Source organism: Fragaria vesca, linkage group LG6, assembly GCF_000184155.1.
Source record: "Fragaria vesca subsp. vesca linkage group LG6, FraVesHawaii_1.0, whole genome shotgun sequence".
NCBI classification, from domain to species: domain Eukaryota; kingdom Viridiplantae; phylum Streptophyta; class Magnoliopsida; order Rosales; family Rosaceae; genus Fragaria; species Fragaria vesca.
This window is the reverse complement of record NC_020496.1, coordinates 34,365,923-34,390,725: the sequence shown is the minus strand read 5'-3', so window position 1 is coordinate 34,390,725 and position 24,803 is coordinate 34,365,923. Positions and strand designations below refer to the sequence as shown.

At 37.8% G+C, this 24,803-nt stretch overlaps 5 protein-coding genes across 5 annotated transcripts; 3 read left to right on the top strand and 2 right to left on the bottom strand.

The window, feature by feature from the left end:
- Nucleotides 1-219: 219 nt before the first annotated feature.
- LOC101302677 (protein IQ-DOMAIN 1-like) lies at nucleotides 220-4,132 on the top strand. The gene is made up of 6 exons (XM_004304355.1): nucleotides 220-608; nucleotides 1,201-1,301; nucleotides 1,386-1,709; nucleotides 1,852-2,067; nucleotides 2,377-2,496; nucleotides 3,119-4,132. The coding sequence occupies exons 2-6, from the start codon at nucleotides 1,227-1,229 to the stop codon at nucleotides 3,821-3,823; spliced, it is 1,440 nt and encodes a 479-aa protein (XP_004304403.1). The 5' UTR covers nucleotides 220-608; nucleotides 1,201-1,226; the 3' UTR covers nucleotides 3,824-4,132.
- Nucleotides 4,133-4,605: 473 nt separating this feature from the next.
- LOC101307329 (probable pectinesterase 29-like) lies at nucleotides 4,606-6,041 on the bottom strand. Its single transcript, XM_004306187.1, has 5 exons — nucleotides 5,815-6,041; nucleotides 5,583-5,745; nucleotides 5,245-5,466; nucleotides 4,904-5,130; nucleotides 4,606-4,768 (listed from the first exon to the last, which is right to left on the bottom strand). The coding sequence occupies exons 1-5, from the start codon at nucleotides 6,039-6,041 to the stop codon at nucleotides 4,606-4,608; spliced, it is 1,002 nt and encodes a 333-aa protein (XP_004306235.1).
- Nucleotides 6,042-6,920: 879 nt separating this feature from the next.
- LOC101302379 (mitochondrial import inner membrane translocase subunit TIM14-1-like) lies at nucleotides 6,921-8,951 on the top strand. The gene is made up of 3 exons (XM_004304354.1): nucleotides 6,921-7,060; nucleotides 7,548-7,720; nucleotides 8,447-8,951. The coding sequence occupies exons 1-3, from the start codon at nucleotides 7,058-7,060 to the stop codon at nucleotides 8,601-8,603; spliced, it is 333 nt and encodes a 110-aa protein (XP_004304402.1). The 5' UTR covers nucleotides 6,921-7,057; the 3' UTR covers nucleotides 8,604-8,951.
- Nucleotides 8,952-9,036: 85 nt separating this feature from the next.
- LOC101302091 lies at nucleotides 9,037-12,858 on the bottom strand. Its single transcript, XM_004304353.1, has 6 exons — nucleotides 12,462-12,858; nucleotides 11,261-11,452; nucleotides 10,899-11,138; nucleotides 10,486-10,703; nucleotides 9,985-10,239; nucleotides 9,037-9,595 (listed from the first exon to the last, which is right to left on the bottom strand). Exons 1-6 carry the CDS (start codon nucleotides 12,856-12,858, stop codon nucleotides 9,347-9,349), a joined length of 1,551 nt encoding a protein of 516 aa, XP_004304401.1. The 3' UTR covers nucleotides 9,037-9,346.
- A 6,503-nt stretch (nucleotides 12,859-19,361) lies between these two features.
- LOC101301798 lies at nucleotides 19,362-22,803 on the top strand. The gene is made up of 9 exons (XM_004304352.1): nucleotides 19,362-19,601; nucleotides 19,689-19,724; nucleotides 19,826-19,905; nucleotides 19,990-20,252; nucleotides 20,540-20,608; nucleotides 20,701-20,759; nucleotides 21,234-21,335; nucleotides 21,732-21,855; nucleotides 22,396-22,803. Exons 1-8 carry the CDS (start codon nucleotides 19,379-19,381, stop codon nucleotides 21,827-21,829), a joined length of 930 nt encoding a protein of 309 aa, XP_004304400.1. The 5' UTR covers nucleotides 19,362-19,378; the 3' UTR covers nucleotides 21,830-21,855; nucleotides 22,396-22,803.
- The last annotated feature ends 2,000 nt before the right edge of the window (nucleotides 22,804-24,803 follow it).

Sequence of the window (24,803 nt, the reverse complement as noted above, 5' to 3'; positions counted from 1 at the left end):
CAGAAAAACAGAAATAGTTGTAGTAAGCTAACACTAAGGATGCTATAATGGCGGGGGTGTTACGTGGTAACGGTTGGTGAGAGGACAAGGACAACAAACAGTTAGCCGCAAGACCAGTAACAGTAACACAGTCAGTTACTTCAACCTGCTACGGTAAAAGGTTGTTACTTTGAAACAGAAGGAAGGAGGAACAGAGTGTCGGAGACAAGACGCAGAAAGAGAGAGAGAGGGGCATCTGATCCATCCATCATCCACCTAAGATCAAAAGTCTTCTGTTAAATCTGTGGGACCCACTTTTTGCGCAAACCGAGAAGCGAGAGTGGGGTCACACTAGCAAAACCCAGCTGGGGCTTTCATTTCCCTTCAATATCATATATTTGCTCTCTACCACCACACCAATCCTTTGGCCTTGAAATGTTCTTGTGTGTCAAGATCTGATTTTTTTTGCTTTACAAATGGAATAAAAGAGAGAGTTTTGCCTATTATTAGAGGTTGCTTCTAGTCTTCTTCAAGTCTGTTGAATTGAAGAAGTCCCTTTTGTTGGTTTCCTGAGGAAGAAAAGAAAAGGAGGAGGGGGCCATTTGAGATCTGCCACACTTTGTTCAAAGGTTTGTTCTTTCAAGCCTTCCAGTTGTTTTCACTCAATGGTTGCTGTCAAATGCTGGGTTTTCATTGTAATTCTTGTACAGTTTTGAACTGGGTTGCTAAATTTGGCCTAAAGTGAGAGTCTTTGACATCTGGCTCTTCTGCCATGTTGATTTGGAAGCTACCCAGTTCCTTTAATAACTTTGGAGAGATTTCCTCCTTCATTGATTTGTTGAGTGAGGGTAGGAGAATGTAGGGGAGACTGAGGATTTTGTCTTTTGGAGTTTTGTTTTCAAATTTGGTTGAGAACTTCTCTGATATAGGTCGGTCAATGTTTAGCTATTTTGTTGGTTAGAAATTTATTAGCAGTTCTCTTTTTCATGAGAGTCATGATTGTTCGAACTATAGAAAGCATGAATTTCAGGAAAAATCCCTCTTTTTCTTGTTCCCCCCCAGATTTGTATTTATGGGATTAATTTCATCCTTAAAATTGTTTAGTCTGAGGGATTTGCAGTTTTCTCTCCCTTTTTGTTTGAACTCTGTATATTTGTATATGATATTGCTAATTCTACGCAAGTGATTTCTGAAGTATAAATTGGTTATTGTTTTCCAAAGGAGTGGATCAGGGGAATGATAAAGAGATGGGGAGGAAAGGAACTTGGTTTTCTTCAGTAAAGAAAGCTCTCAGCCCTGATTCTAAAGAGAAGAAAGAACAGGTTTGTTTGTATATTCCTATTCGGCTAGCACCGTGTTTTCTTATTTTGTGCTTATAGGTTTCCGATAAGCAACTCTTACTGCAGAGATCAGATAAGTCTAAGAAGAAATGGTTTGGGAAGCAAAAACAACCACAATTTGAGTCTACCTCTTTAGCACCACCGCCCACATTGCCACCTCTTCCTCCACAAGAAGAGGTCAAATTAACCAATGTGGTGAATGAGCAGCAAAATCATGCTTACCCTGTTGCAATCACCGCGACTGCAACTGTTGAGCCAGAGGTTCCTACACCTCCTCCAGCTCAAGCTGCCCCAGAGGTTGTCAGATTGCCCACAGTTACTCGATATGCTGGAAAATCAAGGGAGGAAGTGGCAGCAATCAAGATTCAAACAGCATTCCGAGGATACCTGGTATCTACCTTGCATAAAATATAAAAATATATATTGGTCTTTGACATCTTTACGTCAGTGTTTATACGAGTATCTTGGTTGATAGAAATACAACTTGCAGGACGTTTTTAGATATTTCATGAGTTGTTTTTGAACTTTTCAGGCGAGAAGGGCATTGAGGGCTTTAAGAGGGCTGGTGAGGCTGAAAACATTGATCGAGGGATCTGTTGTGAAACGGCAAGCGACAAATACCCTCAAATGCATGCAGACTCTATCTCGTGTGCAAGCTCAAATACGTTCTAGGAGGATCAGAATGTTAGAGGAGAACCAGGCTCTCCAAAGACAACTCCTACTTAAACATGCAAAAGAGACTTTGCAGGTGTGTTTTAATACTTTTAGCTCTTTATAATTTGTATCTATGACTATGAGGCCACCAGTTGGAATTGGTTACAAATTTTAACTGCTTTCCACAGTAACTGAAACCTCCTGAGTCCTGACCTTAGTTTGATTCAATCCTAATTCCCAAAAGCTTTGGGTTCAAAACTTTCCCCCAGCTGCCCAGCTGGTGGAAAATGCACTGGTTCTTGCATTGTTGATTCAGCCATAGCTAAAGAAAAAGCCTGTATTCGAACTTGTATCCAGATAATTATTCTTCGAAGCTATTAACTCGTCTTGAACATTGTTACAGCTTGGGGATGAATGGGATGATAGCTTACAGTCAAAGGAGCAAGTTGAAGCAAACCTATTAAGCAAGCATGAAGCAGCAATGAGAAGGGAAAGAGCACTCGCTTATGCCTTCTCTCATCAGGTAATCCTAAACCTATAATATCACATAACATAAATGAGCTGAAAGGAGGAGATGGATAGCTAATGCATTATCTTCTGTCCTGAGTTACGGTGTGGTGATGAAAGTCATATGGGATTAATATGTTATATTACTGAATTACTAGGCTTTTAGGTTAACTATGAGTTTGGTTACCCTTTACAAGCCTGAAACCAAATTTTTGTACCCAAACCCTTCTTTCAATTCTGCAATATTCAGGACTATTTCCTCCAGCCTTGTTCATTTGGCCTGCCTTTTTTTGCTTTTTGTTTTGTTTTGTTATAACTGTAAGTTAGGTTGCCAGTTTCACTTTATCACAGAACTTTCCATAATTGGAGTAAAAAGGCGTACACTTCGTTATTAACAAGTACCAACCCTTTGAGCTCATATAGTTTATGCATTGAGATGAAAGGGTTCAAAAAGTGCAGCTAAATGAACTTATGATTGCAATTGTACAAGGGGTACTCAAATGAATGTACTGAAATTTCGAGACCTATAGAGGCCCACCTTTGAGACCATGATTGCATACCTATATAAATGAATGTATAGTCAACTTTCCTGAAACTTAAATGCACCTCAGTCTGGTTTTAACCTTGGTTCACTACAGAAAAATGGGAAGAATTCTGCAAAAACTGTAAATCCAATGTTCATGGATCCAAGCAATCCCACCTGGGGTTGGAGCTGGTTGGAACGGTGGATGGCTGCCCGGCCATGGGAGAGTCGTGGCACGACAGATAAAGAAATCCACGAGGACCGCTCATCTGTTAAGAGTGTTATTTCTCGCAGCATTTCCCCTGGAGAAATCAACAAGTCATATGCTCGATACCTCCTAAATTCCGATAAGCAATCCCCTACAGCCAGTGAAAAGCCAAGCCACCCTGGATTCCGGTCACCTTCAACTCCTTCAAAGCCAGGTTCTACAAAAGTAGCTCGAAAATTGAAGCCATCACCAAGCCCAAGGGGTGGTGTTCGTACCCCAGATGAAGACACAAATAGCATAGCCAGTGTGCAGTCAGTTCAGTTTAGGAGGCACAGCATTGCTGCCTCTTCAGTAAGGGATGATGAAAGCATGGACAGTTCTCCATCACTTCCGAGTTACATGATACCAACTAAATCTGCAAGAGCCAAGTCCAGGTTGCAGAGTCCAGCAGAAAAGAATGGGATCACTGAAAAGGATAGCGAGTCTGTTAAGAAACGACTCTCCTTCCCAGCCTCACCGGCCAGACCGAGGCGGCATTCTGGTCCGCCAAAGGTGGATACAACTTTAATCACTACAGAAAGCAAAGTGAGCAGTGTTGAAGTTGGAAGTTGATTATAACCAGCAGAGAATACGGGAAGAAAATTAAGCTGTTTCATGAACTGTTGGTGAGTTCATGGACAAAAGAGAAATAAAGGTTACTTATTCCTTTAATTTGTTGATCCTCAAGAATTGGTGTGGGTTAAAATTGGTTGCAGGGGTTGTCATGCTGCTGCAGGCTATATGGTTATTTTTTCATATTTGTTGATTTATATTCTGTAATACAATACTTTCTGTTATCTGGGTGCTTGACATGGTGATATATATCATATATGTCAGGGACCCAATTCATAGAAAACTGATAGTCTTGCTGAATTTTCTTGATTTCTTGACTTGGTGAATAATATATGTATTTAATTTATGGGTTGTTGTTTATTTGATGTTGGGATAAAGGTTGTTAATTGTCTTGCCGGAAGAGTAGGTTTTCAAATTCAGAAAACAATCTGTACGTTCCTGCCAAATTCATAAACAGGTTACAATTCAGTTCAGTGAATTAGTAATAATATCAAATAATATTAATGATGAATCTCACCAACTTGAAGCAATAGTTTACATGCTTTCTCAACATACATAATCAATTCATCAATTTATTCAGAAATCTGCTGCGGAAATCATTCCTGACTGTGTCATTGAAATGTGTAGCACACTAAACTGATAGCATCAAGATGACATAAGCAGATAAATTAAGCACACTTGGCAATGTGCAGGTTACATGTTCTTCAATCCAAAATACAAAATACAAAGGCTTGCTAGGCAAGATCTCATGTCTTCAATTTTTGCTTAAATTAACAAGGGCTTTATTTGGGTTGTTTTTGCATCCATCCATCTTGGTTTATGAAAGAAGCTGCATTACTGAAATAAGACACTTCCTCAGCTGATAGCTTCTTCTCCCATGGTACACGTTTGGACAACTCTGCCCCAGGTCCTTTGCAATCCACCTCCGAGAACGCAGTCAAGTAACTGTTCATCGACAATGCCCAAAGAGAATCAGAAAAACTTAAGTGTGTACTGTTTTGCATAATTTTAAGTTTAAAACCAGTGATATCACTCTATCACTTACAAAAATATCAGATTAAAAAGAATAACTGAACTTACTCTTGACCATTATTCCATGGTGCGATCCAACCCTCTGCCTTAATGATATCTTCCATATAAGTTCCAACAAACAACACTCTAGCGTAAGGCCTGTATGCTCTTCCCAGCAATGTAGGACCTGATCCGTATACATAACAATCTTTGAACACGAAACCAGTAGCGTTGTATGCGCTATCACGACCCTGCGCTGTGATATAGCCCGAACCTAGTGAATTTATCTGACATTTCTGCAAAGAGTTTGATTGAATTAAAAACCATGCAATTAAGTGAGAAAATAATCAAGTTAATTTCTGAATAGCTAGCAAAACAGAAAGAATGAAAAGAGGAAATGGATTTCTAACCTCATAGATGGACTGACCGAAGCCCCAAATAAAGTCTACACGGCCTTCAATATAACAGTCATAAAAATAGTGACGACCTTGGATATCTGCCAATGTATCTTGCACGCTAAGGAAACGACATTGATAAAAGCTTGCTTTATCTCCATATATTGCAGCTGCCGGTGCTTGAGCCATTTTCCGTCCACGGCCGTCCTTTGGTGGAAGAAGACGGTTATATGTGTTCTATTACCAGATCAAATTAGGAAAAAGAAATTATTAACGAAAACCATCTATAAATACCGTAGTAATTATTACTGAACTATACGTTAATTTACTGCTTGCATAATCTGTTTTCTAACCTTGAATACTATATTGCGTGCCACAAAGTTATCTGCATATAACTTAAATGCGGGACTCTTAACAACATCTCCAGCATCCGATCCATATTCAATCACAGGGAAGTGATTTGGGTCTCCTTCAAGAATAATATATGGTTTGTCTTGAGGGATTTCAACTTTTTCCCTGCACAGGGTGAATTACTTGTAAGAGGTAAAGCTTATAAGTAAAAACTTGGAAATAATATTTACTTACACGTAGATGCCAAAGTTGATGTGGATACGAGTCCACACATAATTATTTGATGGTATAGAATCAATGGCTTGTTGCACAGAGGCAAAATCACCTCGGCCATGCTTATCAACTGTGATGGTTCTTGAAACAAAGTCTTGTTGAGGATTATAGTTCATCGGATAAGGGCGAGCTTCCAATGCACCAAAGAAAAAGAAGAGGGCCAACGTTACTGATATAAACGACTGCATATTACTGTAAATCTTCAAGGTTCTATTTGGACACGACAATGCAATAAGCTAGTTCGATCAAGTAGTAGACGACGCAACAATGGTACAAAGTTTTGAATGTTGTTAATGGTAGAATCCGCTATATGTCAACTTGAATTTAATGGAACTCTCTTTTTATAGGCTTTACATGCATTAGCTCTGCGAACACGTACACCTTGTGAGAGAAGGAAATTAAAGAACTTTCCTTGTTAATCCTCTAACGGAAACTTAAGAAATCAAGACGATTTTGGAAAGCAAATCTCTATACATAGTTTTTGCCTGATTTACTTAATTGTTCACTCCTTGTTTGCTTGTGTACTTGTGTTAATAAGCAGCAATTGTTTTATAACTCTAGACTACTAACTAGGCACATTATGATGAGTATTGTTATTAGTCCACTTTTTTTCTTGTTGGGACTCTGGAGTCGAATTTGTCGACTTTTGTTAGGGTAACAGTTAATTTTGTTCTGTTTGGTGGTGATTGCCTGAGGGGCGTTTCCTTGTAATTCAGTCTTTTAGCTTCTTTTAAAAAAAAAAAAAAAAAAAAAGACCGAGACAAGCATGGTGTTATGTCATGCAGGCAATCCTAGTCACTCAATGCTAAAATATCAGTGAATTTGTAGGCACAGTACTTATCAAAATTATCATCAAAACTTTAAGTTTGCTCCTTCAAAATTCAAGAATCTTAAGTTTGCTTTTCGTGATCATCTATATATTGATTATTGTGTTTTTGTCGCCCGCATTGTTATATGTAAAATAAAAATAAAAAAATTATGAATCCATTTAATATATTAAAAAGAAAACCGCCACGTCATAATTTGAGACCTTTTCTTTGGCTTCTTTTACAAGCAGGTATGTTCTGGTCGTGGAGTCGGCGGGGGTTTTATTGCTTCACGGAAAAGAAAATTTCCCATCAGAGATCAGTCGCAGGAAAAACCCCTTAAACCCTTTGCCTCATCAACGCAACTGTCTCTTCGAACCTCCAAAACTCCAGCCAAAATGGTGAGTGCCCTTTTCAATTCTCTCCATCTTCCTTCATATATTTCTCTCTCGTTATACGAATCCATGTCCCTCCCAATCTGAATGTTCTGATATGCAAAAGGGTAATTAGGGAAACGATTTGAGGATTCGCTGAAGCGTTTAGCTAAACCCATCTTTGTTTTCCCAGATAAAAGAATGAAGCTTTGTAATATATTGAAAACTGTGTGGGAAATTGATGAAATTCCATCAGTTTGCGCCTAATGAATGAGGAGATTATTGATTCTAGTTTCTAGGCTTGATGGGCTCTGGGTTATGATCATAAAGAAGCTTTCTTTGTGTTCACTTGAATGAAATTGATGGACTTTGTATCCATTAGCCATTTGTATTTGAATTTACATCTAATTTTTTCGTTTTTTAATGTTAAAGTAAGAATTGACTGCAAATTTGTGTACATTAGATTTTTTTTTTTCTTGCAATAATAGATGCTTATGCATGGGATTTGCATCAGGTAACTGCATTGATAGGGGGAGCGGCTGTTGCTGCTGCTGCGTATGCTGCTAAGTATGGCATTAGGGCTTGGCAAGCATTCAAAGCAAGACCGCCTACACTGCGTAAGTTCTATGAAGGTGGTTTTCAACCTACTATGACCAGGAGGGAAGCAGCTCTAATACTTGGAGTCAGGTATCACATTGCATTTTGTATAATGTTGGACAGGTGTAGATTCCAGCAGAGGCTATGGTTCAGTTGCTCTTTTATGGTCCCTTCATCTCTCTAGTCTTCTAACCATAGTTGTAGCGTTAAACTGAGTGTCTCAATTCTTAGCCTTTGGGCACAGCCGCACAGGTCAGTGTATAGTTGTGGCGTTAAACTGAGTGTCTCTATTGGTTGCCAACATATAACTGGGGCTCAGCCTGTGCTCGAATAGTTATAAAATGCTTTCTGGCCTGCTTGGCTGTGAAAGTATTAGAACACTTCTCTGCCATCATTAAACCTAGCCGACTATGTTGATGTCCAAGTGCATGTTTTGCTGGTTTTCTTGAAAGCTTTCTTTTTTGGAGTAATTGTAGAATACGCTAGACTATCAAGTTTCCAAAACTGACAAAGTAAATGGGGAAGAGTTATCAGTGCATTACACTCTGAGTCTCTGATCAACTCTTTGTGGGCAGTGTCTGTAGTTACTAGCGGCTGTTACTATGTTAGTTTGAGCTCAGCTTGTTAAGTAGACGAGCCCAAGATTAAGCTTGTAAGCCTATTATTTGTTATGAAATTGAATATATATTTACCTTTCGTGAGCGCAGCCAGAGACAGCTGGCCCTGTTCATTTGTAGCAAGTCCCAAGCTGTGATTATGAATCTTTGTTATGTTACATCTGTTCTCCATCTGATATATTTGGTTTTTTATCTTCAGGGAGAGTGTTCCCATAACCAAGGTTAGGGAAGCCCATAGGAGGGTGATGGTCGCTAACCATCCTGATGCAGGAGGTAGTCATTACCTTGCTTCTAAAATTAACGAAGCCAAAGAAACCTTGCTTGGAAGAACCAAGGGGAGCAGCTCTGCATTTTGATGGTACTGGCTAGTGCTGATGCTCCAAGGGAATTGAGGCTCGGTTCTCAATATTTGAGTTTTAGGAGTATCATCTCTGTTTCAGGTTGACAATTTATGATGTATATTAGTGGGAAATTTCTGTAGAAGCAGATTCATATTATGAGGTTCTTATAGCTGGACCACGTATTGGCAGGGCCATTGTAATTTTAATTTCATGAATTTGCTTAGCAGGAATAAGTTAATATGTATTGATATTGAAAGGTTCCCAATTCTTTAGTCGATCAGTTCTTGTACTCTCAAGTAAACATGTAAATGCTGTTGGTTGTTACTGGCCTTCATAGCCAGCATTCGACTCTACCATGTCCTGGTCAAGGGGATGATGTGGTCATTTCAGAATTTACATAAAAACTGAAAGAGCAGCAAAGAAAGTACCATGTAGAGAAGAGTAAATTTGAGTAAATAATGGGTCAAACCCGGTGATATTCATATTTTGTGGCATATATATGTTCTCAAAAAGAGCTTTGATTTCCTTTCTTTGGCCACACAAAATCTAGAAGCTTCGGCTGGAAACGTCAAACAGTTCACCCACAGTTCAACACATCATGTAAACTGCAGCATCATGCTCTCCTAAGTAGCTGTTGTCAAAAGTGCTAAATCCTCCAAAACTTTGGAACTCTCTTCTTTCATGCTCCGCTGAGCATGGGAGCAACCTGTGGTATTTACATCAGAAGATTTAAGCAGAACAAATTAGCAGAGAATGTGTTACTTAGTGGGAGAATCAACATTTGATGATGATAGCTCTTTGGATTCCAATTGAGTTGGAACAACATCTTCCTTAATTGGACCTTGAGGGCTTCCAAAAAGGGTAGTGAACATCTGTCTATGGCATTCATCACAGAAATACAGGTAGGAGAAGTGGCCTTCATTTGGGAGCTTATGCACATAGGCTCCGGGTAAAACCCGCGAAATATAGTCAGTCACTGACGGTGGGATTATCTGATCATCCATCCCCTGTTCATCAACGATATTAAATTAATAGCATTCATAAATTTCTCAAGTCGAGTGAAGCTTCTTTTTTTTCTTTTTTTTTTTCTTTTTTTTTGCTGAGTTTATATTTAGTATATTTAGTTATTTAAATGAAATCAATAATATATGTGGTTGGAATTAATGGATTTGAGACATGTGCTCCACCACCTCAAAACTTACGAAAGCAGCTGAAGACATGATCTGATGTTGATCTAAAACATCATTTAGAATAAGCGATGAACATCATTTAGAATATGCATTATTTTGAGAATATGCATGTTTATACCTTGTGATTGTACATGCTCTCAAAGAGAATGTCATAAGTGATGACATAGAATTGAACATAAATAACGAGGAAAAGTATATGCACAAACCTGCCATATGTGTATCTGACCTAGAAATCCAGTCAGCTCGCACTCTGCTTCACTGTAGAAGGACCTGAGCCAAGTCAGAATTCCTCTTTGTTGACACTTTTTCTGCACCTGAAGATCTGCCAGACTAAAACCCCACTTAGATACTTGTAGCACAGCTTCCTCTATAAAGGGTCTAGTACTGCCCTGGCGGATCGACTCTTCCACATCCCTTTGCAAATGCTGTTCCACTGTTGGCTCTTCAATTAGAATTTCATCCTGCACATGTCAAGATTTTGAAAGTTGGTATCTCGTGCACTCAACTGAACATGTACAATCATCTATGATTAATCATAAGAAGCTGACTCAAAACATTATAAGAAAAAGCAATCTAATTCCCAAGCATTCCCCATGTAATCATCATGCATTACCGAAAAAGGGAGAAAAATTCAAGCTGGCATTGATTCATTCTCTCTCACAATGATAGAAAGAAGGCAAAGAAATTTCATATTATAATGAACCTACCCTCTTGCCCAGTGAGAGAGATAACCACTTGTCAATTCTGTCATGCTTTCCTGACAGGAAGCTTTGGCGATAATAAGAGTTTAGAAACTTTGGAAACCTACGTGCTAAGAAGTACATTGTCTTCCTTCTAAGAACCCATGGTTCCCAAGTTCTTTTCATCTCTTCCTTAGTCATGCCAGGTTCATAGGGATTAATTATTGGGGCCACCATAGCTGCACCTGCAAAAGTACTAAAGATAATTACCAAAAGAAGTAATGTAATAAGAATTGAGAGTAAAAGTTAGGCTAATCAATAGAGACATAAAATAAGGTCCAGATCTCTAAGGGTTGTTAATTAAACAACATAATGCTAACCATGTGCAGAACCTAATTGGTAATTAAATTACTATAAAAAATTTATAGGGATGAGTATACCTGCAACTTTGTCAGGAATGTATCTGAGAGCAGCCCAAGCATGCATGGCTCCACTTGAGTGTCCCAGTACCCAGAACTTGTCTTCAATACCAATGGCGTTGGCTAAACACAGGATATCCAATGCAGATGAGTTAAGATTCCTGCTGGAATGAGGATCACTCTCCCCAAAGCCAGGAAGATCATATGTGATCAAGCGGATACCAAACTCTTCAAGCAATGATATTTTAATTCCCGGCATACCTTCAAAAAAAGGGAAAATTCCAAAAACAAAATAAATGGAGTTAAGTTCGTATGAATTTCACCAAGAGCATAGATTCTGGTCCCAATATCACTACCATCTCAAACTATGTAGCTTTAATTACCTGCAAGTCGGGATGAAAGAAAAGAATGAGGAGCAATCAGTGAAATCCGAGATGTTTTAGTTGGGACACCTTGCTCCTGATATGCCAATCGCCTTCCATCTGGAAGTAGTACATGACTAGCACTGGGAGGATGCATTTGCACTCTCTTCACTTGTCGAACCAAGGTGTTGTGTTCAGTAGTTATACATAAAGCTGCATACATTTGCCAATATATTACAAACCATAACAAGCTTATACTATTTTGGAATAAGCATATTGCAGTCAAATTCAAGTCACTCACAAAGTCCTGAGTTCAGAAGAAACCATTGGCTAATGTAGGATAACTTTCTGTGACACGATAATGTTGAGGACAGATCAAAATGCAAATCAATGTTTGGGAACAAAAAATTACACCCACCATTGAAAACAAATGTAGAAGAGAACTATAATTCTCGTATATGAATAACTCTCTCTCTTAAAGATTTTTGCTTTTGTTTAATCATTTTACCAAAACTATCAACACTCACCAGAGTATCACCACACTAGTACAGCCGAACTGTATAAAACCTGACTAAAGTTGGTATGCTAACATCACCACTCACAAATTCACATCCATATTCAGAAGATTCCTGTTGCTTGGCAGCACAGTGCCAGGAACTGCAACATACTTATTTTGGCAACTGTTGAATGATCAAAGGTTTAAGCTAATGTAACACACCCAAGTTGCAGCACCCAGAAATAACTGATACAAGTCAAGAAGGCAAACTGGAATTCCCATATGTGGTCACTCTTGAACCAAGAAGGATATCCTGTATGATCCTTTACTCCTTTTATATACAAACCAGTTATCTGTCTGCGTACAATTGAATCAACTGAGTTTCAAGTGAAGTCTACTCTTGCTAGTTTAAGCATCAACATACTACTGACATGATGCTAGTTTAAGCATCACAAGAGAAACAATGCCATTCAGTGAATGAGTCGATAATCGGAAAAAAATAAAAACGTTTCTAGCCCAACAAGAACACAAAATTCAACTTTTTAATATCACAAGAACAACCTAACCAAAAGAGTAACAAAATCAGGAAACAATGAACCACAACAAATAATTACAGCTCTTCGCTAGATTAGTAAAGAGATGACACACTAGTTAGTAACAGGATAACTGCATAATCCACTTAGCTATGAACATTCAAAAGCCATAAGTAGCAGCACAATGTATTACCTGTAAGTGCAAGAATGAAAACAAAGAGAATCACCGGCCAAGCGTGCGCCGGATCCCGATCCTCCGGCAAGAACTCATTCAGGTACCTCAACTTCGCGGACGCCTTGGCGCAGGGCTTCTCAAGCTTCCTCACAATGTACGAGTCCTCCGTCAAAAAACTCTGCTGCACAATGTCCTTACATCCTCTCCCCAAATCCAGCAGAATCTCCCCCCACGCCATCGCAAACCCCTTCACATGATCCTTCAAGCTCTCCGATTGCTCCGGCGACTCCCCGGCGCCGTAATCCGCCGCCGTCGAGATTCCGATAGGATCGGCCGCCGCGTATCGGATCCCCGCGTCCCCCAAAAGACTCGCTAGCTCGTCACGGAACGAGTTCGATCCTCTCGCTTCCGACATTTTCACTGCGAAACGACGCCGTTTAGTGAGGAAGAAGAAGCTTCAAATAGAGCTCAAGCATGTAACTAAATGCTATATGCTTATATACAGAGATATATAAGATATGAGGTAATCATGTACTTTTCAAGCGTGACATTCAAGCAAGGCTTTAGTTTAATCCAGATTTCTATAAAGAACAAATAACCGACCACCAAAACCGAATCGGAGAATACAAAAGAAAAAGGCCAAAAGCACCTGTGCCTCTCCTTTTAGCTTTTACTTTCCGACGCGGAAACCGTCGATTCTGATCTGAGTCGTATACGGAATTGACTGCTGAGTCGTTTAACTTTTCACCGGAAATTGACTGCTGCTAACTGAAAACTTTAGCTCTCCGCCATTGATGGTTTCTCTGAGAGCTAAAGGTTCAGTGCTGGAGGTTTATAAGTGAAGAAGGTGCATTTGACGGTGTGGATGTGTCCACATCATCAACTGCTACGGCGTGCACTTAACGGCTGTCGGCTGGGCTACCGGTTCAGCCGGCGTGTCGTCAGGAATTGCCGGTTCAGTGTCGTCGTACGGCGGGCGCATGTGATATGGGAATGTTCTTTTGCATTTTTTTATTTTCTGTGATACGGTGTCGTTCGTTTACGATGAGGTGTACGTTTCTATTGGATGTTCACCGTTGATTTGAGTTAACGTCTTCGGTTTTCCATTTTGTAGTTCAGGGCTTCAGGCTGACGGTGATTAGTCCATGCTGTTCGGAAAGGGGCAAAGAGACAAATAATGTAAGGTCTTCATGATTTTTTTTTGTATTGGGTTAGTGAGGTGAGACCATAATTTATTTCGTTAGCAAGTTCTTCGATTACGTTGAAAAATTGTAGCACACTTGTTCAATCTGTATTTGAACAAAGATTTACGAGGGTGGTTGTCTGGTTGACATTGCCATTGTTAATTACAACCTTAACAAATTTTTTTTTTAGAGGAATTACAACCTTAACATGGTAGAAGTCCTTCATTCGAATCTGATTGGTGAAAGTTGATGAAATATATACTGTTTTAAATTAGCTAGTAAGTAATGATGCATTAATCTAACAAACGTCAAGTCACTCAAGTATGTGGCTCATGATAGTGTATTGTTTATGTGTACTATGTGTACCAACTTTTTATTACTGAAAACTGATTTTTTATACGTTTATACTTCTAATACATTAAAAAAATTTAAATATGAATTAAATTATAGGGTGATTAAAATGAAGAACAAAATCTCATTATTAGCCACTAAATACATCGATTATCTTATACACCTTCTTGTTATTTTGATAAGTTGCCATTAAACTCTACTAACATATAACACATTAATGGTGTTGCTATTACTACACTCATTTTTTTCTATTAACACACTTCATCTTTGATGATAGTCAATCATGAAACAAATTAATGGTGGTGCTATTAATACACTTATTTTTTCTATTAACACACGTCATCTATGATGAGAGTCAATCATGAAACAAATTAAAGTGACAAACTTGTAAATAAAATTGAAACGTGTGGATAAGAACATAGATGAGATGTGTTAATAGCAAAAATATGTGTGTTAATAACATCACCATACCTAAATCTACGAGTTATGCTATTAGTTTACTCCAATATCTTAAAAATTATAGTCTATCATTTTCATTAATACATATCATATACAATTGAGAAAAGGATTGATGGGGGATAACTAAAACATAAAGTGCTAATGAAATTCCACCACTCTAAAGACCTGAGACAATAAAGTCAGTAAAATTTGACAATATATAAAACAGTGTCACACGAGATAGTTTTTAAATAAAACAAAATCAGAAAATCATGCTCGCAACACATTATAATGGCATGATGAAAAAATATTAATATAAACAAATATGTGTGAAAATGGAACAATATTTTTAACCAATTAGTTTGAGATTTCTCATTAGGACTGGACATAAAATACTGTAGTCTCTAATCATCTTGTTCTAATATTTAGCGGGACAAGATACGGGACTGATAATGGTTCGTTAAGGCCCGTCGTGTCGTGACACATTTGATAATTAAATCTATTTTAGGTTATATCTGATGATTCTGATATGAGCCGTCAAATGTTTTGATTGTTTTAATGTATTTCGTTTAGAATACAAAAGACGAAGAACATTCCCTAAAATCCCAAACCGGTCTCAGACTTTCAATTCAGATAATCCCGAACCGGTTCGTCTCGAAGTTTATGGTCTTGACTCAGTATATCTTTGATAAGATAAATGACTCAATTTAGTGATTCAGTTTAAACCCTGAACTCTCAATTCGTAGAGCCTGCTTCGTCTTCTCAATTTAGTTCATCACTTTATTTTCCCGACGAATTATTTCTAAGTTAGTTCATCATTGTTCCTGTGATTTAAAATTTGCTTTTAAGTTTCAACGTTGGCCCTCTTCCTCTTTCCAGTTTTAATGGAGGGCTAGGGATGAGTAGAATACTCACTACCAGAAGAAAGACTTTAGCCGACGAAAATAAAAAAACCAGGCCGACGAAATTTTCCTTCGTCGGCTAATTAAAAATTTTCGTCGGCTATGGTCAACTTTAGCCGACGAAATTAAAATTTCGTCGTCTGAATAATTTTTTTCGTCGGCTATAGTCTGTGAACTTTAGCCGATGAAATTTTTAAAAGTTTAGCTGACAAAAAATATAATTTCGTCGGCTAAAGTGCCTTATATTTGCAGATCTGGACAACAACTCATCTGGGAAAAAAAACTATACGTAGAACCTTCAAACGCAAAAAAGTCGTGAAATAAGATATGACCAGAATGGTGAAATACGTCTATAGTTGAAAAATCACGGTATTCCGGTAAATTCTCGGTGCCGTTAGTTGCGGTCAATGCAATTTACCCTTATTATTCACTATGCTGCAGATTTGGTTTTTGGTGTCCGATTGATTATTGTGATACCTTTCTGGAAGCGTAACGTCCCTACGAGTCAAACTCATCGCTATTGCCATGATGTATGTGCCTTTTTGGCCATCCGAGTCCGTTTAGGGCTTCAAAATGCAGTTTTCTTATTTATGATTAGAGTTGACCGTTTTGATCGAGCCCTTAACGTTGTCGAATCCAGTTGAATTTTTTACCATAGACATCTTTCGTCATAATGATCATATCTGACGGTCGAATTTTGGTTTGTAAATTTTAGTCATCGGAAACACAACGTGTACTATTTACCGTTATTATTCCTTATGGGGAGCCCTATCGTCGGAAGGTAAATGTCTCAAAATTTTTATATGGGCAGTTGCGTCTCATCTATGTGAGAGTTTTTTGTGTGGAAGGTTTGACCAAACCACGTAATATAGAGGGAGATATGAGCGTTTTCGTGTGATAAGTGACGATGGATTAGGGTTGACCGTTTCGATCGAGTCCTTAACGTTGTCAGATCCAGTTGAATTTTTTACCATAGACATCTTTCATCATAATGATCATATCTGACGGTCGAATTTTGGTTTGTGAATTTTAGTCATCGGAATCACAACATGTCTACTAATGTTGTATAACTTGTTTAGTAGGTTATACAATTTTGTGAACCAACTCTATATAGGAAGCAAAATTATCAAAAATCTCGTGAAATAAGATGTGTTCAGAATGGTGAAATACGGCTATGGTTCAAAAATCACATAAATCGGGTAAAGTCTCGGTGCCGATAGTAGCGATCAACCCTATTTACCGTTATTATTCCCTATGGGGAGCCCTATCGTCGGAAGGTAAATGTCTCAAAATTTTTATATAAGCGGTTGCGTCTCATCTACGTGAAAGTTTTTCGTGTGGAATGTTTGACTAAACTACGTAATATAGAGGGAGATATGAGCGTTTTCGTGAATTTATAGACTTTAGCCGACGAGATATTAAAAAAATCGTCGGCTAAGGTCAAAAATTTTTGGGCGGTAAACCAAATTTGGAGGAAAATTTTCAATCAAAATTTTTTTGCGGTCAACCAAAATTTTCAAAAGAGTTTAGCCAAAGAAAATAAAGAATTTCGTCGGCTAAAGTTCTTTATATAGGAGTTTTACCGCAGGTGGATGGTAAGAAGTCTATTTTGCTTGCCAGATTTTCTTCTCGGCCTAGCTCCGCCGTCAAGCCACCGGAGACCGCCACACTTGTCCCAAAAGCTTCGCCGTCGTCTCTACTTCATTGCTGGACAGGTGGTGCATCGAGTGGCGCCGCCGTGAGGGATAAATCGAGCTCCAAAACTCCGCCGTTTCGGATTCGGTGTCGATCGAATTTCTCCTTCCTCAGGTCACCATTTGGTGAGTTCTATATATGGATAAGTTGAGTTTGATTAGTACTACATTCCCCTAGAATTTGGTAGCTCGATTCGGTGTGTGTAAGGAGAATCGAAGATTAGAAGTTTTTAGGGTTTAAAATTGGGGATTTTTATATTTTGATTCAATTAACTTGTTTAGGCTTAGAATTGGGCTTCGACTTCTTCTAGAAAGTTGTTCGAAATGTTGAGAGGAAGATTCTGTTAAATTTTGGTGGTGATTGGAGGTGGCCGAAAGTTTCTGCAGTTTTTTTTTCAAAAACCAGCAACTTTAGCCGACGATATTTAAAGGTTTAGCCGACGATATTTAAAGGTTTATTCGTCGGCTATAGTATTTTTAAATTTTTTATAAGGTTTAGCCGACGAATTATGGCATATTTCGTCGGCTATAGTTATTTTAAAATTTTTTTATAAGGTTTAGCCGACGAAACAGACTATATTTCGTCGGCTATAGTTATTTTTTTATAAGGTTTAGCCGACGAAACATACTATATTTCGTCGGCTATAGTCTGGGAAAAATTTTTTTATTACAGACTTTATCCGACGAATATCTTAATTGTTTCGTCGGCTAAAGTCTGGGAAAAAAACCGACTACATGTTTTTCGTCGGCTAAACTGCGGGACTATAGCCGACGAAATTTTTTTTTTCGTCGGCTAAAGTCATCACAGACGACCTTTTCCCGACGAAATCTTAGCCAACGAGATCTTAGCCGACGAATTAAGCTAACAGGCCGACGAAAATTTTGCGTCGGCTAAAGTGCTTGTCCTGGTAGTGACTAGCTTGGCCTTGGTATATGGATCTATTCTAATTTGGGTATCATATGAGTGCGGCTATTGGGACCTCTAAATTTGCTCAGTATACCTCTCTGTCTTTTTACACCTCCCTTTTTATTTTTAAAAACAAGTATTTGCTCATTAGATCTCCTTTTAAATTCCTAAAATAACCTTAGGTTTGTTATTCATATATATTTCAATAATTTACTCATTATACCTCTTATTCGCCCTCTAGACCTCCAACACTTTACTTTTCTTTTTTTTCTTTTTGCATGCAAACATCTATTTCAGAACTTAATTGCTTGATTTCTTTTTTCTTCTTTTCTTTTTTCATGAAAACCTCTTTGGCAACCTCAATTCCTTGATTTTTTTTATTTTAATTTATTTTTTTTTGTCATAGAATGCTATTATTTGATCAAGTTGTAAGAACGATTTTTCGATGACAACAATTAAAAAAAAATCTTTTTCACAATCAATTGCAAAACAAAAAAATACATAAATTAATGATATGCACCCAGAAACCTTTGACCTAGAAGAAAACCCTAAGAAGGTCAATCTCGTCGACCACCACTCTATGAAGCAAGTCCTCGAGGAGAAGATTCATTCACAATAACTATTGAAGTATGACCTTTCTCTTGTAGAGTAGCGATGACATTTTCATATTAATGTTCCAGAAAAGAAAGAAAAAAGCTATAAAAAATATCCATATATATGCACCCAAAACCCTTCGACCTAGAAAAAAAACCTTAAAAAGACCAATCTTGCCGACCACCACTCCATGAAGCATGTTCTCGAGGAGAAGATTCCTTCATAAGAAGAAGAACAAGACGAGGAAGAAGAAGACCAAGAAGAAGATTATGAAGAAGACGTTTCCTAAACCAAGCGAAAATCAGGAGGAAAAAGAAGAAGAACATATCATGAATCGAAACAAAAATTATATTAGTATTGAAAAGATACCTTGTTTGAAGGTTTTAAAACAGAGGATTGTGTCTTCGTCAATGGAGATTCTTCCATTAGGTGTAGTAGTTCTTTAAGCAATGGTTGCACTCAGGTTTAGGGTTTATAGACTCCGTTTTGTATCATTAACTTGAATAAAAAAAAGAAGGAAAGAATACTAATGTGATTACGATTTTATTTATTTTTTTGTGAAATTTAATGTCTATTACTGTTATTTTATACGAGGTTATATTTGTAATTCAATAAGTTAAAACATGTAAAAGTATATTGAATAAATCTGGAGGTCTTAATAACCACGTTCTAAAATTGAGAATATTGTAGTCCTAACGGTAATCGGTAAATATTGGTATAAACCAGTGGCAAACTCATAGGATCCCTAAACCAAAACGGTGCGTTTTGCAGCACTGAGCGTCGTCTTCTTCGCGCGCGCCGCTGATGTACAGAACACTTTGCAGGATAAAACTCCCAAAAGGCTTTAAATTCTTGCGAAGCTCCCATGGCTAGTGAGCCGGTGGTTCAGGATCAACGGCAGCGCACTTTGCAGGCATTAGAGCGAAGGTTCGAAGCTGCCAAAGCCGAACTTGATTTACACCAGACCAAGAACACAAAGCGATTGAAAACCGAAGGAGCTGCAAAGAAACCGCATACCGCAATTTCTTCAGCCGTTGATTCTTCACCGAAGTTAGCTAATGTATCGACCGCAACTCCATCCAAGAAAGGTTTAATTTTTGTGTTTCTTCACTGTAAATATGAGCTTTAGTATTGTGTAATTAGTTGATTTTGATTAATTTTACTTTTTGTTGCAGGAAATTTCACCTTTGCTGGTTATGTGAATTCTCAAGGTATGTTCAGTTTTGTGTATTTAAGCTTATTTTATTTACTTTGATTTGATTCGAGAAAATAGTAGTAACTGTGAATTTGTTTGCTTGAATTCTTTATAAAGATATCGACGAAAGTGGTCCAACATATTCAAAGCTTTCTCAGCCTATACATGAGAATCTACTCAAAGCTAGTAATGTTGAGGTACTTGCTCAGTTTTTCTGTGAATTTGAAGTAGAAGGTAATTGGTTTGACTTGTGGGCTCAGTATTTGTGTTGCGAAATGTAGGCCTCTGGTAGAAAAGAAAGTAAAGTCGATAATGTCTTGCACGAGCTTCTTCAGAGTGGTGACTCTGCGCAGAAGTATATGCAAGGATCAAGAAGCAAGAGGATCGACAATTGGATGCTCCTTGATAATTATGTGCAAGGACGTGGAGGTTTTGGGGCCCGTGCCAGGGCGTCGCGGAGTAATTCAAAGCGGTCTAGGAAGCGTATGTCGATGAAACAGCAAAAGAAGAATGGATTGTTTGATTTTCCGCAAGAGCTCCATAGGTGAGCTTACTATTTCTCAGCATATACTTTTTTTTTTCTGCTGTTTTGCTTCTTTGTGAGTAGTAAAATTGCAAATACGTATTCGTTTGTCCAAATAAATAAAATGTGGATGGCCGATGCCAAAATGGCTGGCTGATCAAGCGTAAAATCTAAGATCCAAGCTAGTACTCAATTTCACTTCAGTTGCTGGAGAGATGTATTCTGTGATAAACTGATAATATCATTTAAACAATTTTGTAATGCCTTCTTTTCCAATATTTAGCTCACATATATATTTTTGGATGCAGCTATGTTAAATTTAAGCCAATGCATGAGATGTGGAAAGGCTATATTTCACAACTTCTCAAAACCACTGGGTATGAAGGCCTTGTTCTTTGTCAGTATTTACATATTTGTGCTTAGTTTTTTATGTACGATGATGTAACCATAATTTAATTCAATCATGTAGGAAAACACAGCTGGCTCAATCTCTTCTTGTTGCAGATCTACATGGTGCTATTATTTCAGGTCATATATTCGGAACTCTTTTCTTTAATGAGGTGTACGGATGAATACTTTATTAGCTTTTTGCTTGTCAAGGATGTAAACTTCATTCATACTTTTGCTCACGCAATTCTAATCAGGCTTGAACTTTTGTGGGACACCATATGTAAAGGACATATATGAATATATAAGTTGAAAGGTCATCACCATAGTGGAAACTACGATCCATCAAGTTTCAGGAAGGATATATATAGAACATTAATCTCCTGCTTGCATTAAGATTACTTTGTTGTTTTGTTCTTATATGAATGGCAACAAGAAAAATACTTCTCATCTTCCATACTAGTATGCCATGGCTCAGTGAAATGCTGAGTTGCTGACTGCAATTTGAAATGTCTGGAATGATTCTTGATTTCTCGTACAAGCTTAACTAAGGCAGTAGTTTGCTTTCTCTCAGTGTGTTGATACTCACTACCTTAGCTGTCTATTTTTTGGCAGTTGTTGACTGTAAAGTAACTTCCTACACTGGAGTGAGTGGTGTCATGATTCGTGAAACAGCAGAAACATTTGGCATAATTACGGAAGATGATAAATTCCGAGGTATATTTTCTGCTATTTCAAACTTCAAAGTTAGTTGTATCTAATAAATATATATAACATTGTAAGGAAGTTAAGCATGTACATCTGCATGTTATGGGGTGGAAAGACTGGGTAATGTTCATAATGCAGTATGGCTCTTTGCATTATGTTATGTGTAGATTGGATGTGGCTTTACAGTTTGCAAATGAAAACGTCTCTTGGACTGAGTTTATTCATGTATTGTATTTATTTTACTTGTTTCACTTTCATGAGTTTCTTATACATTAAATGAGTTCATCGTCAAGTTTCTTTTATATTTGGTTATGAAATGATGAATAATAACTGTCCATTTGTGTTGTAAATTGATATTTTTGATGCTGACAGATTTATTTTATTCTTTTGTTTGGGGTTATGCAGTGGTGCCAAAAAGATTTTCTGTTTTTATATTTCAAGCTGATTGCTGGAAGATTACCTTGCATGGGGACAAACTGGCTTCAAGAAACTTGGGTTCATGATCCTAAACATAATCATTGCAGGACAGGTGATCTTCGTCTCGTAATATAGATAGTCAGAATCTGTCATGTTACAGCTTTCAGTGTATCATTGACTTCCACTGGTATTCTAAGAAAATGATATTAGAGATCCTGTGTATTAGCTTGTGATTAGTTTAGATTTTTAAATGGTGAACTCAACGCCTCAACCACATGGGACATACCTGCCCTTTTTTTCTAATATTGATCTAGCTTTTAAAGATCATGTTCTCTTTAACTTTCTTAATCATGGTGTGCTTCTCCTTCTGGTATCCAGATTTAGTCTAATGAGGATTTTGTGTATTAAGTGAATTCCGAGCTAAATGAGGATTCACTGATTGATTGATTTGTTGTTGTTTCGAATTTGATGCACGCTTTTTCTTGTAAATGGGTGTATCAGGTTCCGCCTTGTTCATATCAAATGCTAGCAAGCTGGAAGCACCTTAGATATCAAACATGTGATAATGAATAAGTTTTATTAGATTCAACTCTGTTTTCATATCCAACTTTCTGAGATAACTTATTCAAATTCCAAGCATGCTAATTTGCAGAACAATCAGGCTTTGAAGTTAATATCATTGGCTGTCATATCAGAGTTTCAGTGGACGGAAGCTGTGCTGAAATGTTGAGCTTAGTGATTGACTAGCAGGATGAGCAGTTGGGAGGGCTTTGGCATTGACATTCAAAGTGAATACTGATTGTGACATGAAGACTGGACATTCACAATTGCCAGTTGGTATTCAAGATGCAGGTCATTGCCGTCCGCAAAATACAAAATGTGAAAATGAGGAATACTACTGCCTGCTGTTTAAGTTTGCGTAGTTTAAGACAGATGGGATCCTAATTTTTGTCTTTGGGTGGTCTTCTGTTTGTACCTTGTTTCTGTTTGCACCTTACATTACAAAGAAGATTATGTATGACGTACTGGATTCGGTAACAATCTGTATTCTGAATTTCTGACCGTGTTGAGTATCACTCATGTTTCCATCTCTGATGTAACATATTGCTTTACTAATATATAAGAACCTAACAACGGCAAGGTCTATATAAGCTGAAAATGAATCTTCAATAAGAAAGAGACTGCAAAAAATCTTTGGAATCATGAAGGCTTTTCGACATTGTATATGATCACAAAGCAAGGAAGAACAGCCTCCGAATTCAAAATCAAGAGCTCTTTCGAATCGCTAAACTGATCCCCAGTCCATGCCATAACAGAATCAAACTCACCCCCATCATTATCCATGAGTCCATGCGCATGAAAATGAGCAATTCGGCCAGCAATCACTCTACATATCACCAGAGCCTTCCTTGCACACACCTTTTTCTTCAAGCACTCCCTGCTCATCTTCTGATGCGCCATCCAGCTGCTCCCGAAGAACGACATTGTCCCATCATCGTCGGAAAACTCTGAAGCTATCATTCTGCAGACTTGGCAGCATTTCCTTTGACAAACTCTAGTCTCACCATTGATGCCTAGAGAGCAAGTAACTGTTGCACCATGGAATTGCAAAAGCTCATTCCCATCAACCACCAACCTCTCTATCTTCTTTAAAATCCTACCCTTTTTGTAGGTAGCTTTCACGTCTTCTCTGTACCCTTCAAAACTTCGAAGCACATTTTTACTATTGTTAACCCTCAACACCTTCTCAATCTTGAGGCCTACTTCACTACTAACCCATCCTGATCTCACAACACTCTCTACAATCCCAACTGATGGATGGTCTTTCTCAGCAAGCTCCGAAAATGCCTTGATGGGTTTCTTCTTCTTCTTAGGTTCTGAAGAAGAACACCTTGCATGATGAGGGTGGAGGTTTTTCTGGGGTTTTGAAGGCAGTACTATTACTTTTTCTTCATCTTCTTCCTTTAAAAGTCGTTTTGGGTCTTTTGGTGGAGAAGAGAAGTGTCGTTTTGAGTCTTTGAGGTTGTCTTCTTGTGGTGATCTTGGCTTGGGTTTGAAGCATTTTATGGTGGAACTTGGGTGGCAAACCAAAGCTGCCAAAGAAGCTGCTATGAGGCATCTTTCAACCATGGCTTCTCTGGTTTTTGGGGAGAGAGGCCATTTGTTTCAAATGGTTGAAAAATCAGAGAGAAATAAGAAACTCAGAAATCAGAATCCCAAATTTTGTCCTATAATTTCGTCAACTTCAATGCAGAGATTGGTATTAGATGAGCAAGTTTGCTTGAATTTTGGGTGCCAAATTTAATGTTAATAAGGACGTATGGATTTGCCATATCCTGGTCGATCTATGCAATCACATTCATATACACGAGAAGATCCGACCAAACACAAAATTAGAACCAAGTCCGTCAACTCAAATGTGTTGGCAAACCAAAAGATTGAAGCACTAATTGCGGTTTAGTCCATTAGTAGCAAGTCAGGTTTATCATATATATAGGGCTACATATAAATGCCAAATTACTCGCATGCCAATCTTTATGCCTACAATATCCTTTTTTGGATTAGGTTAATTGAAATGTTGGATGTGCTACATACACTAATTTACTTTTCCATAAGCTAGCAAACATAATGGAATCCAAACATAATCACCTCCGGCCAATACGTACATAGTGATAGAGTTGATCAAATTCAACATTTCTCGATCGAGCTCAATAGTGAGCAACATGATTGTATTGCTTATGAACATATTTTAATGAGTTAATTTGTTTTCTAACAATTAATAAGGAATAAAGGAAAAATATTAGTTTAGCTAATATTTGCATATAATTTCATCTTTGAAAAAAAAAAAAAATGAAGAACCCTAATATCAGATATCATTATCGATCACCCCATAAAGTGATAAAGAGGAATAGATTGTATAATTATGATCGTCAAACAATACGATTTAGGTAGTTATTCAGACTTGTCTAGTTGATCACTCTCATGATGACGTCATGTTAATAAATTTTAAATACGTGACGAAATTAATGTTAATATTTTTTCTATATATATATTTTTTTG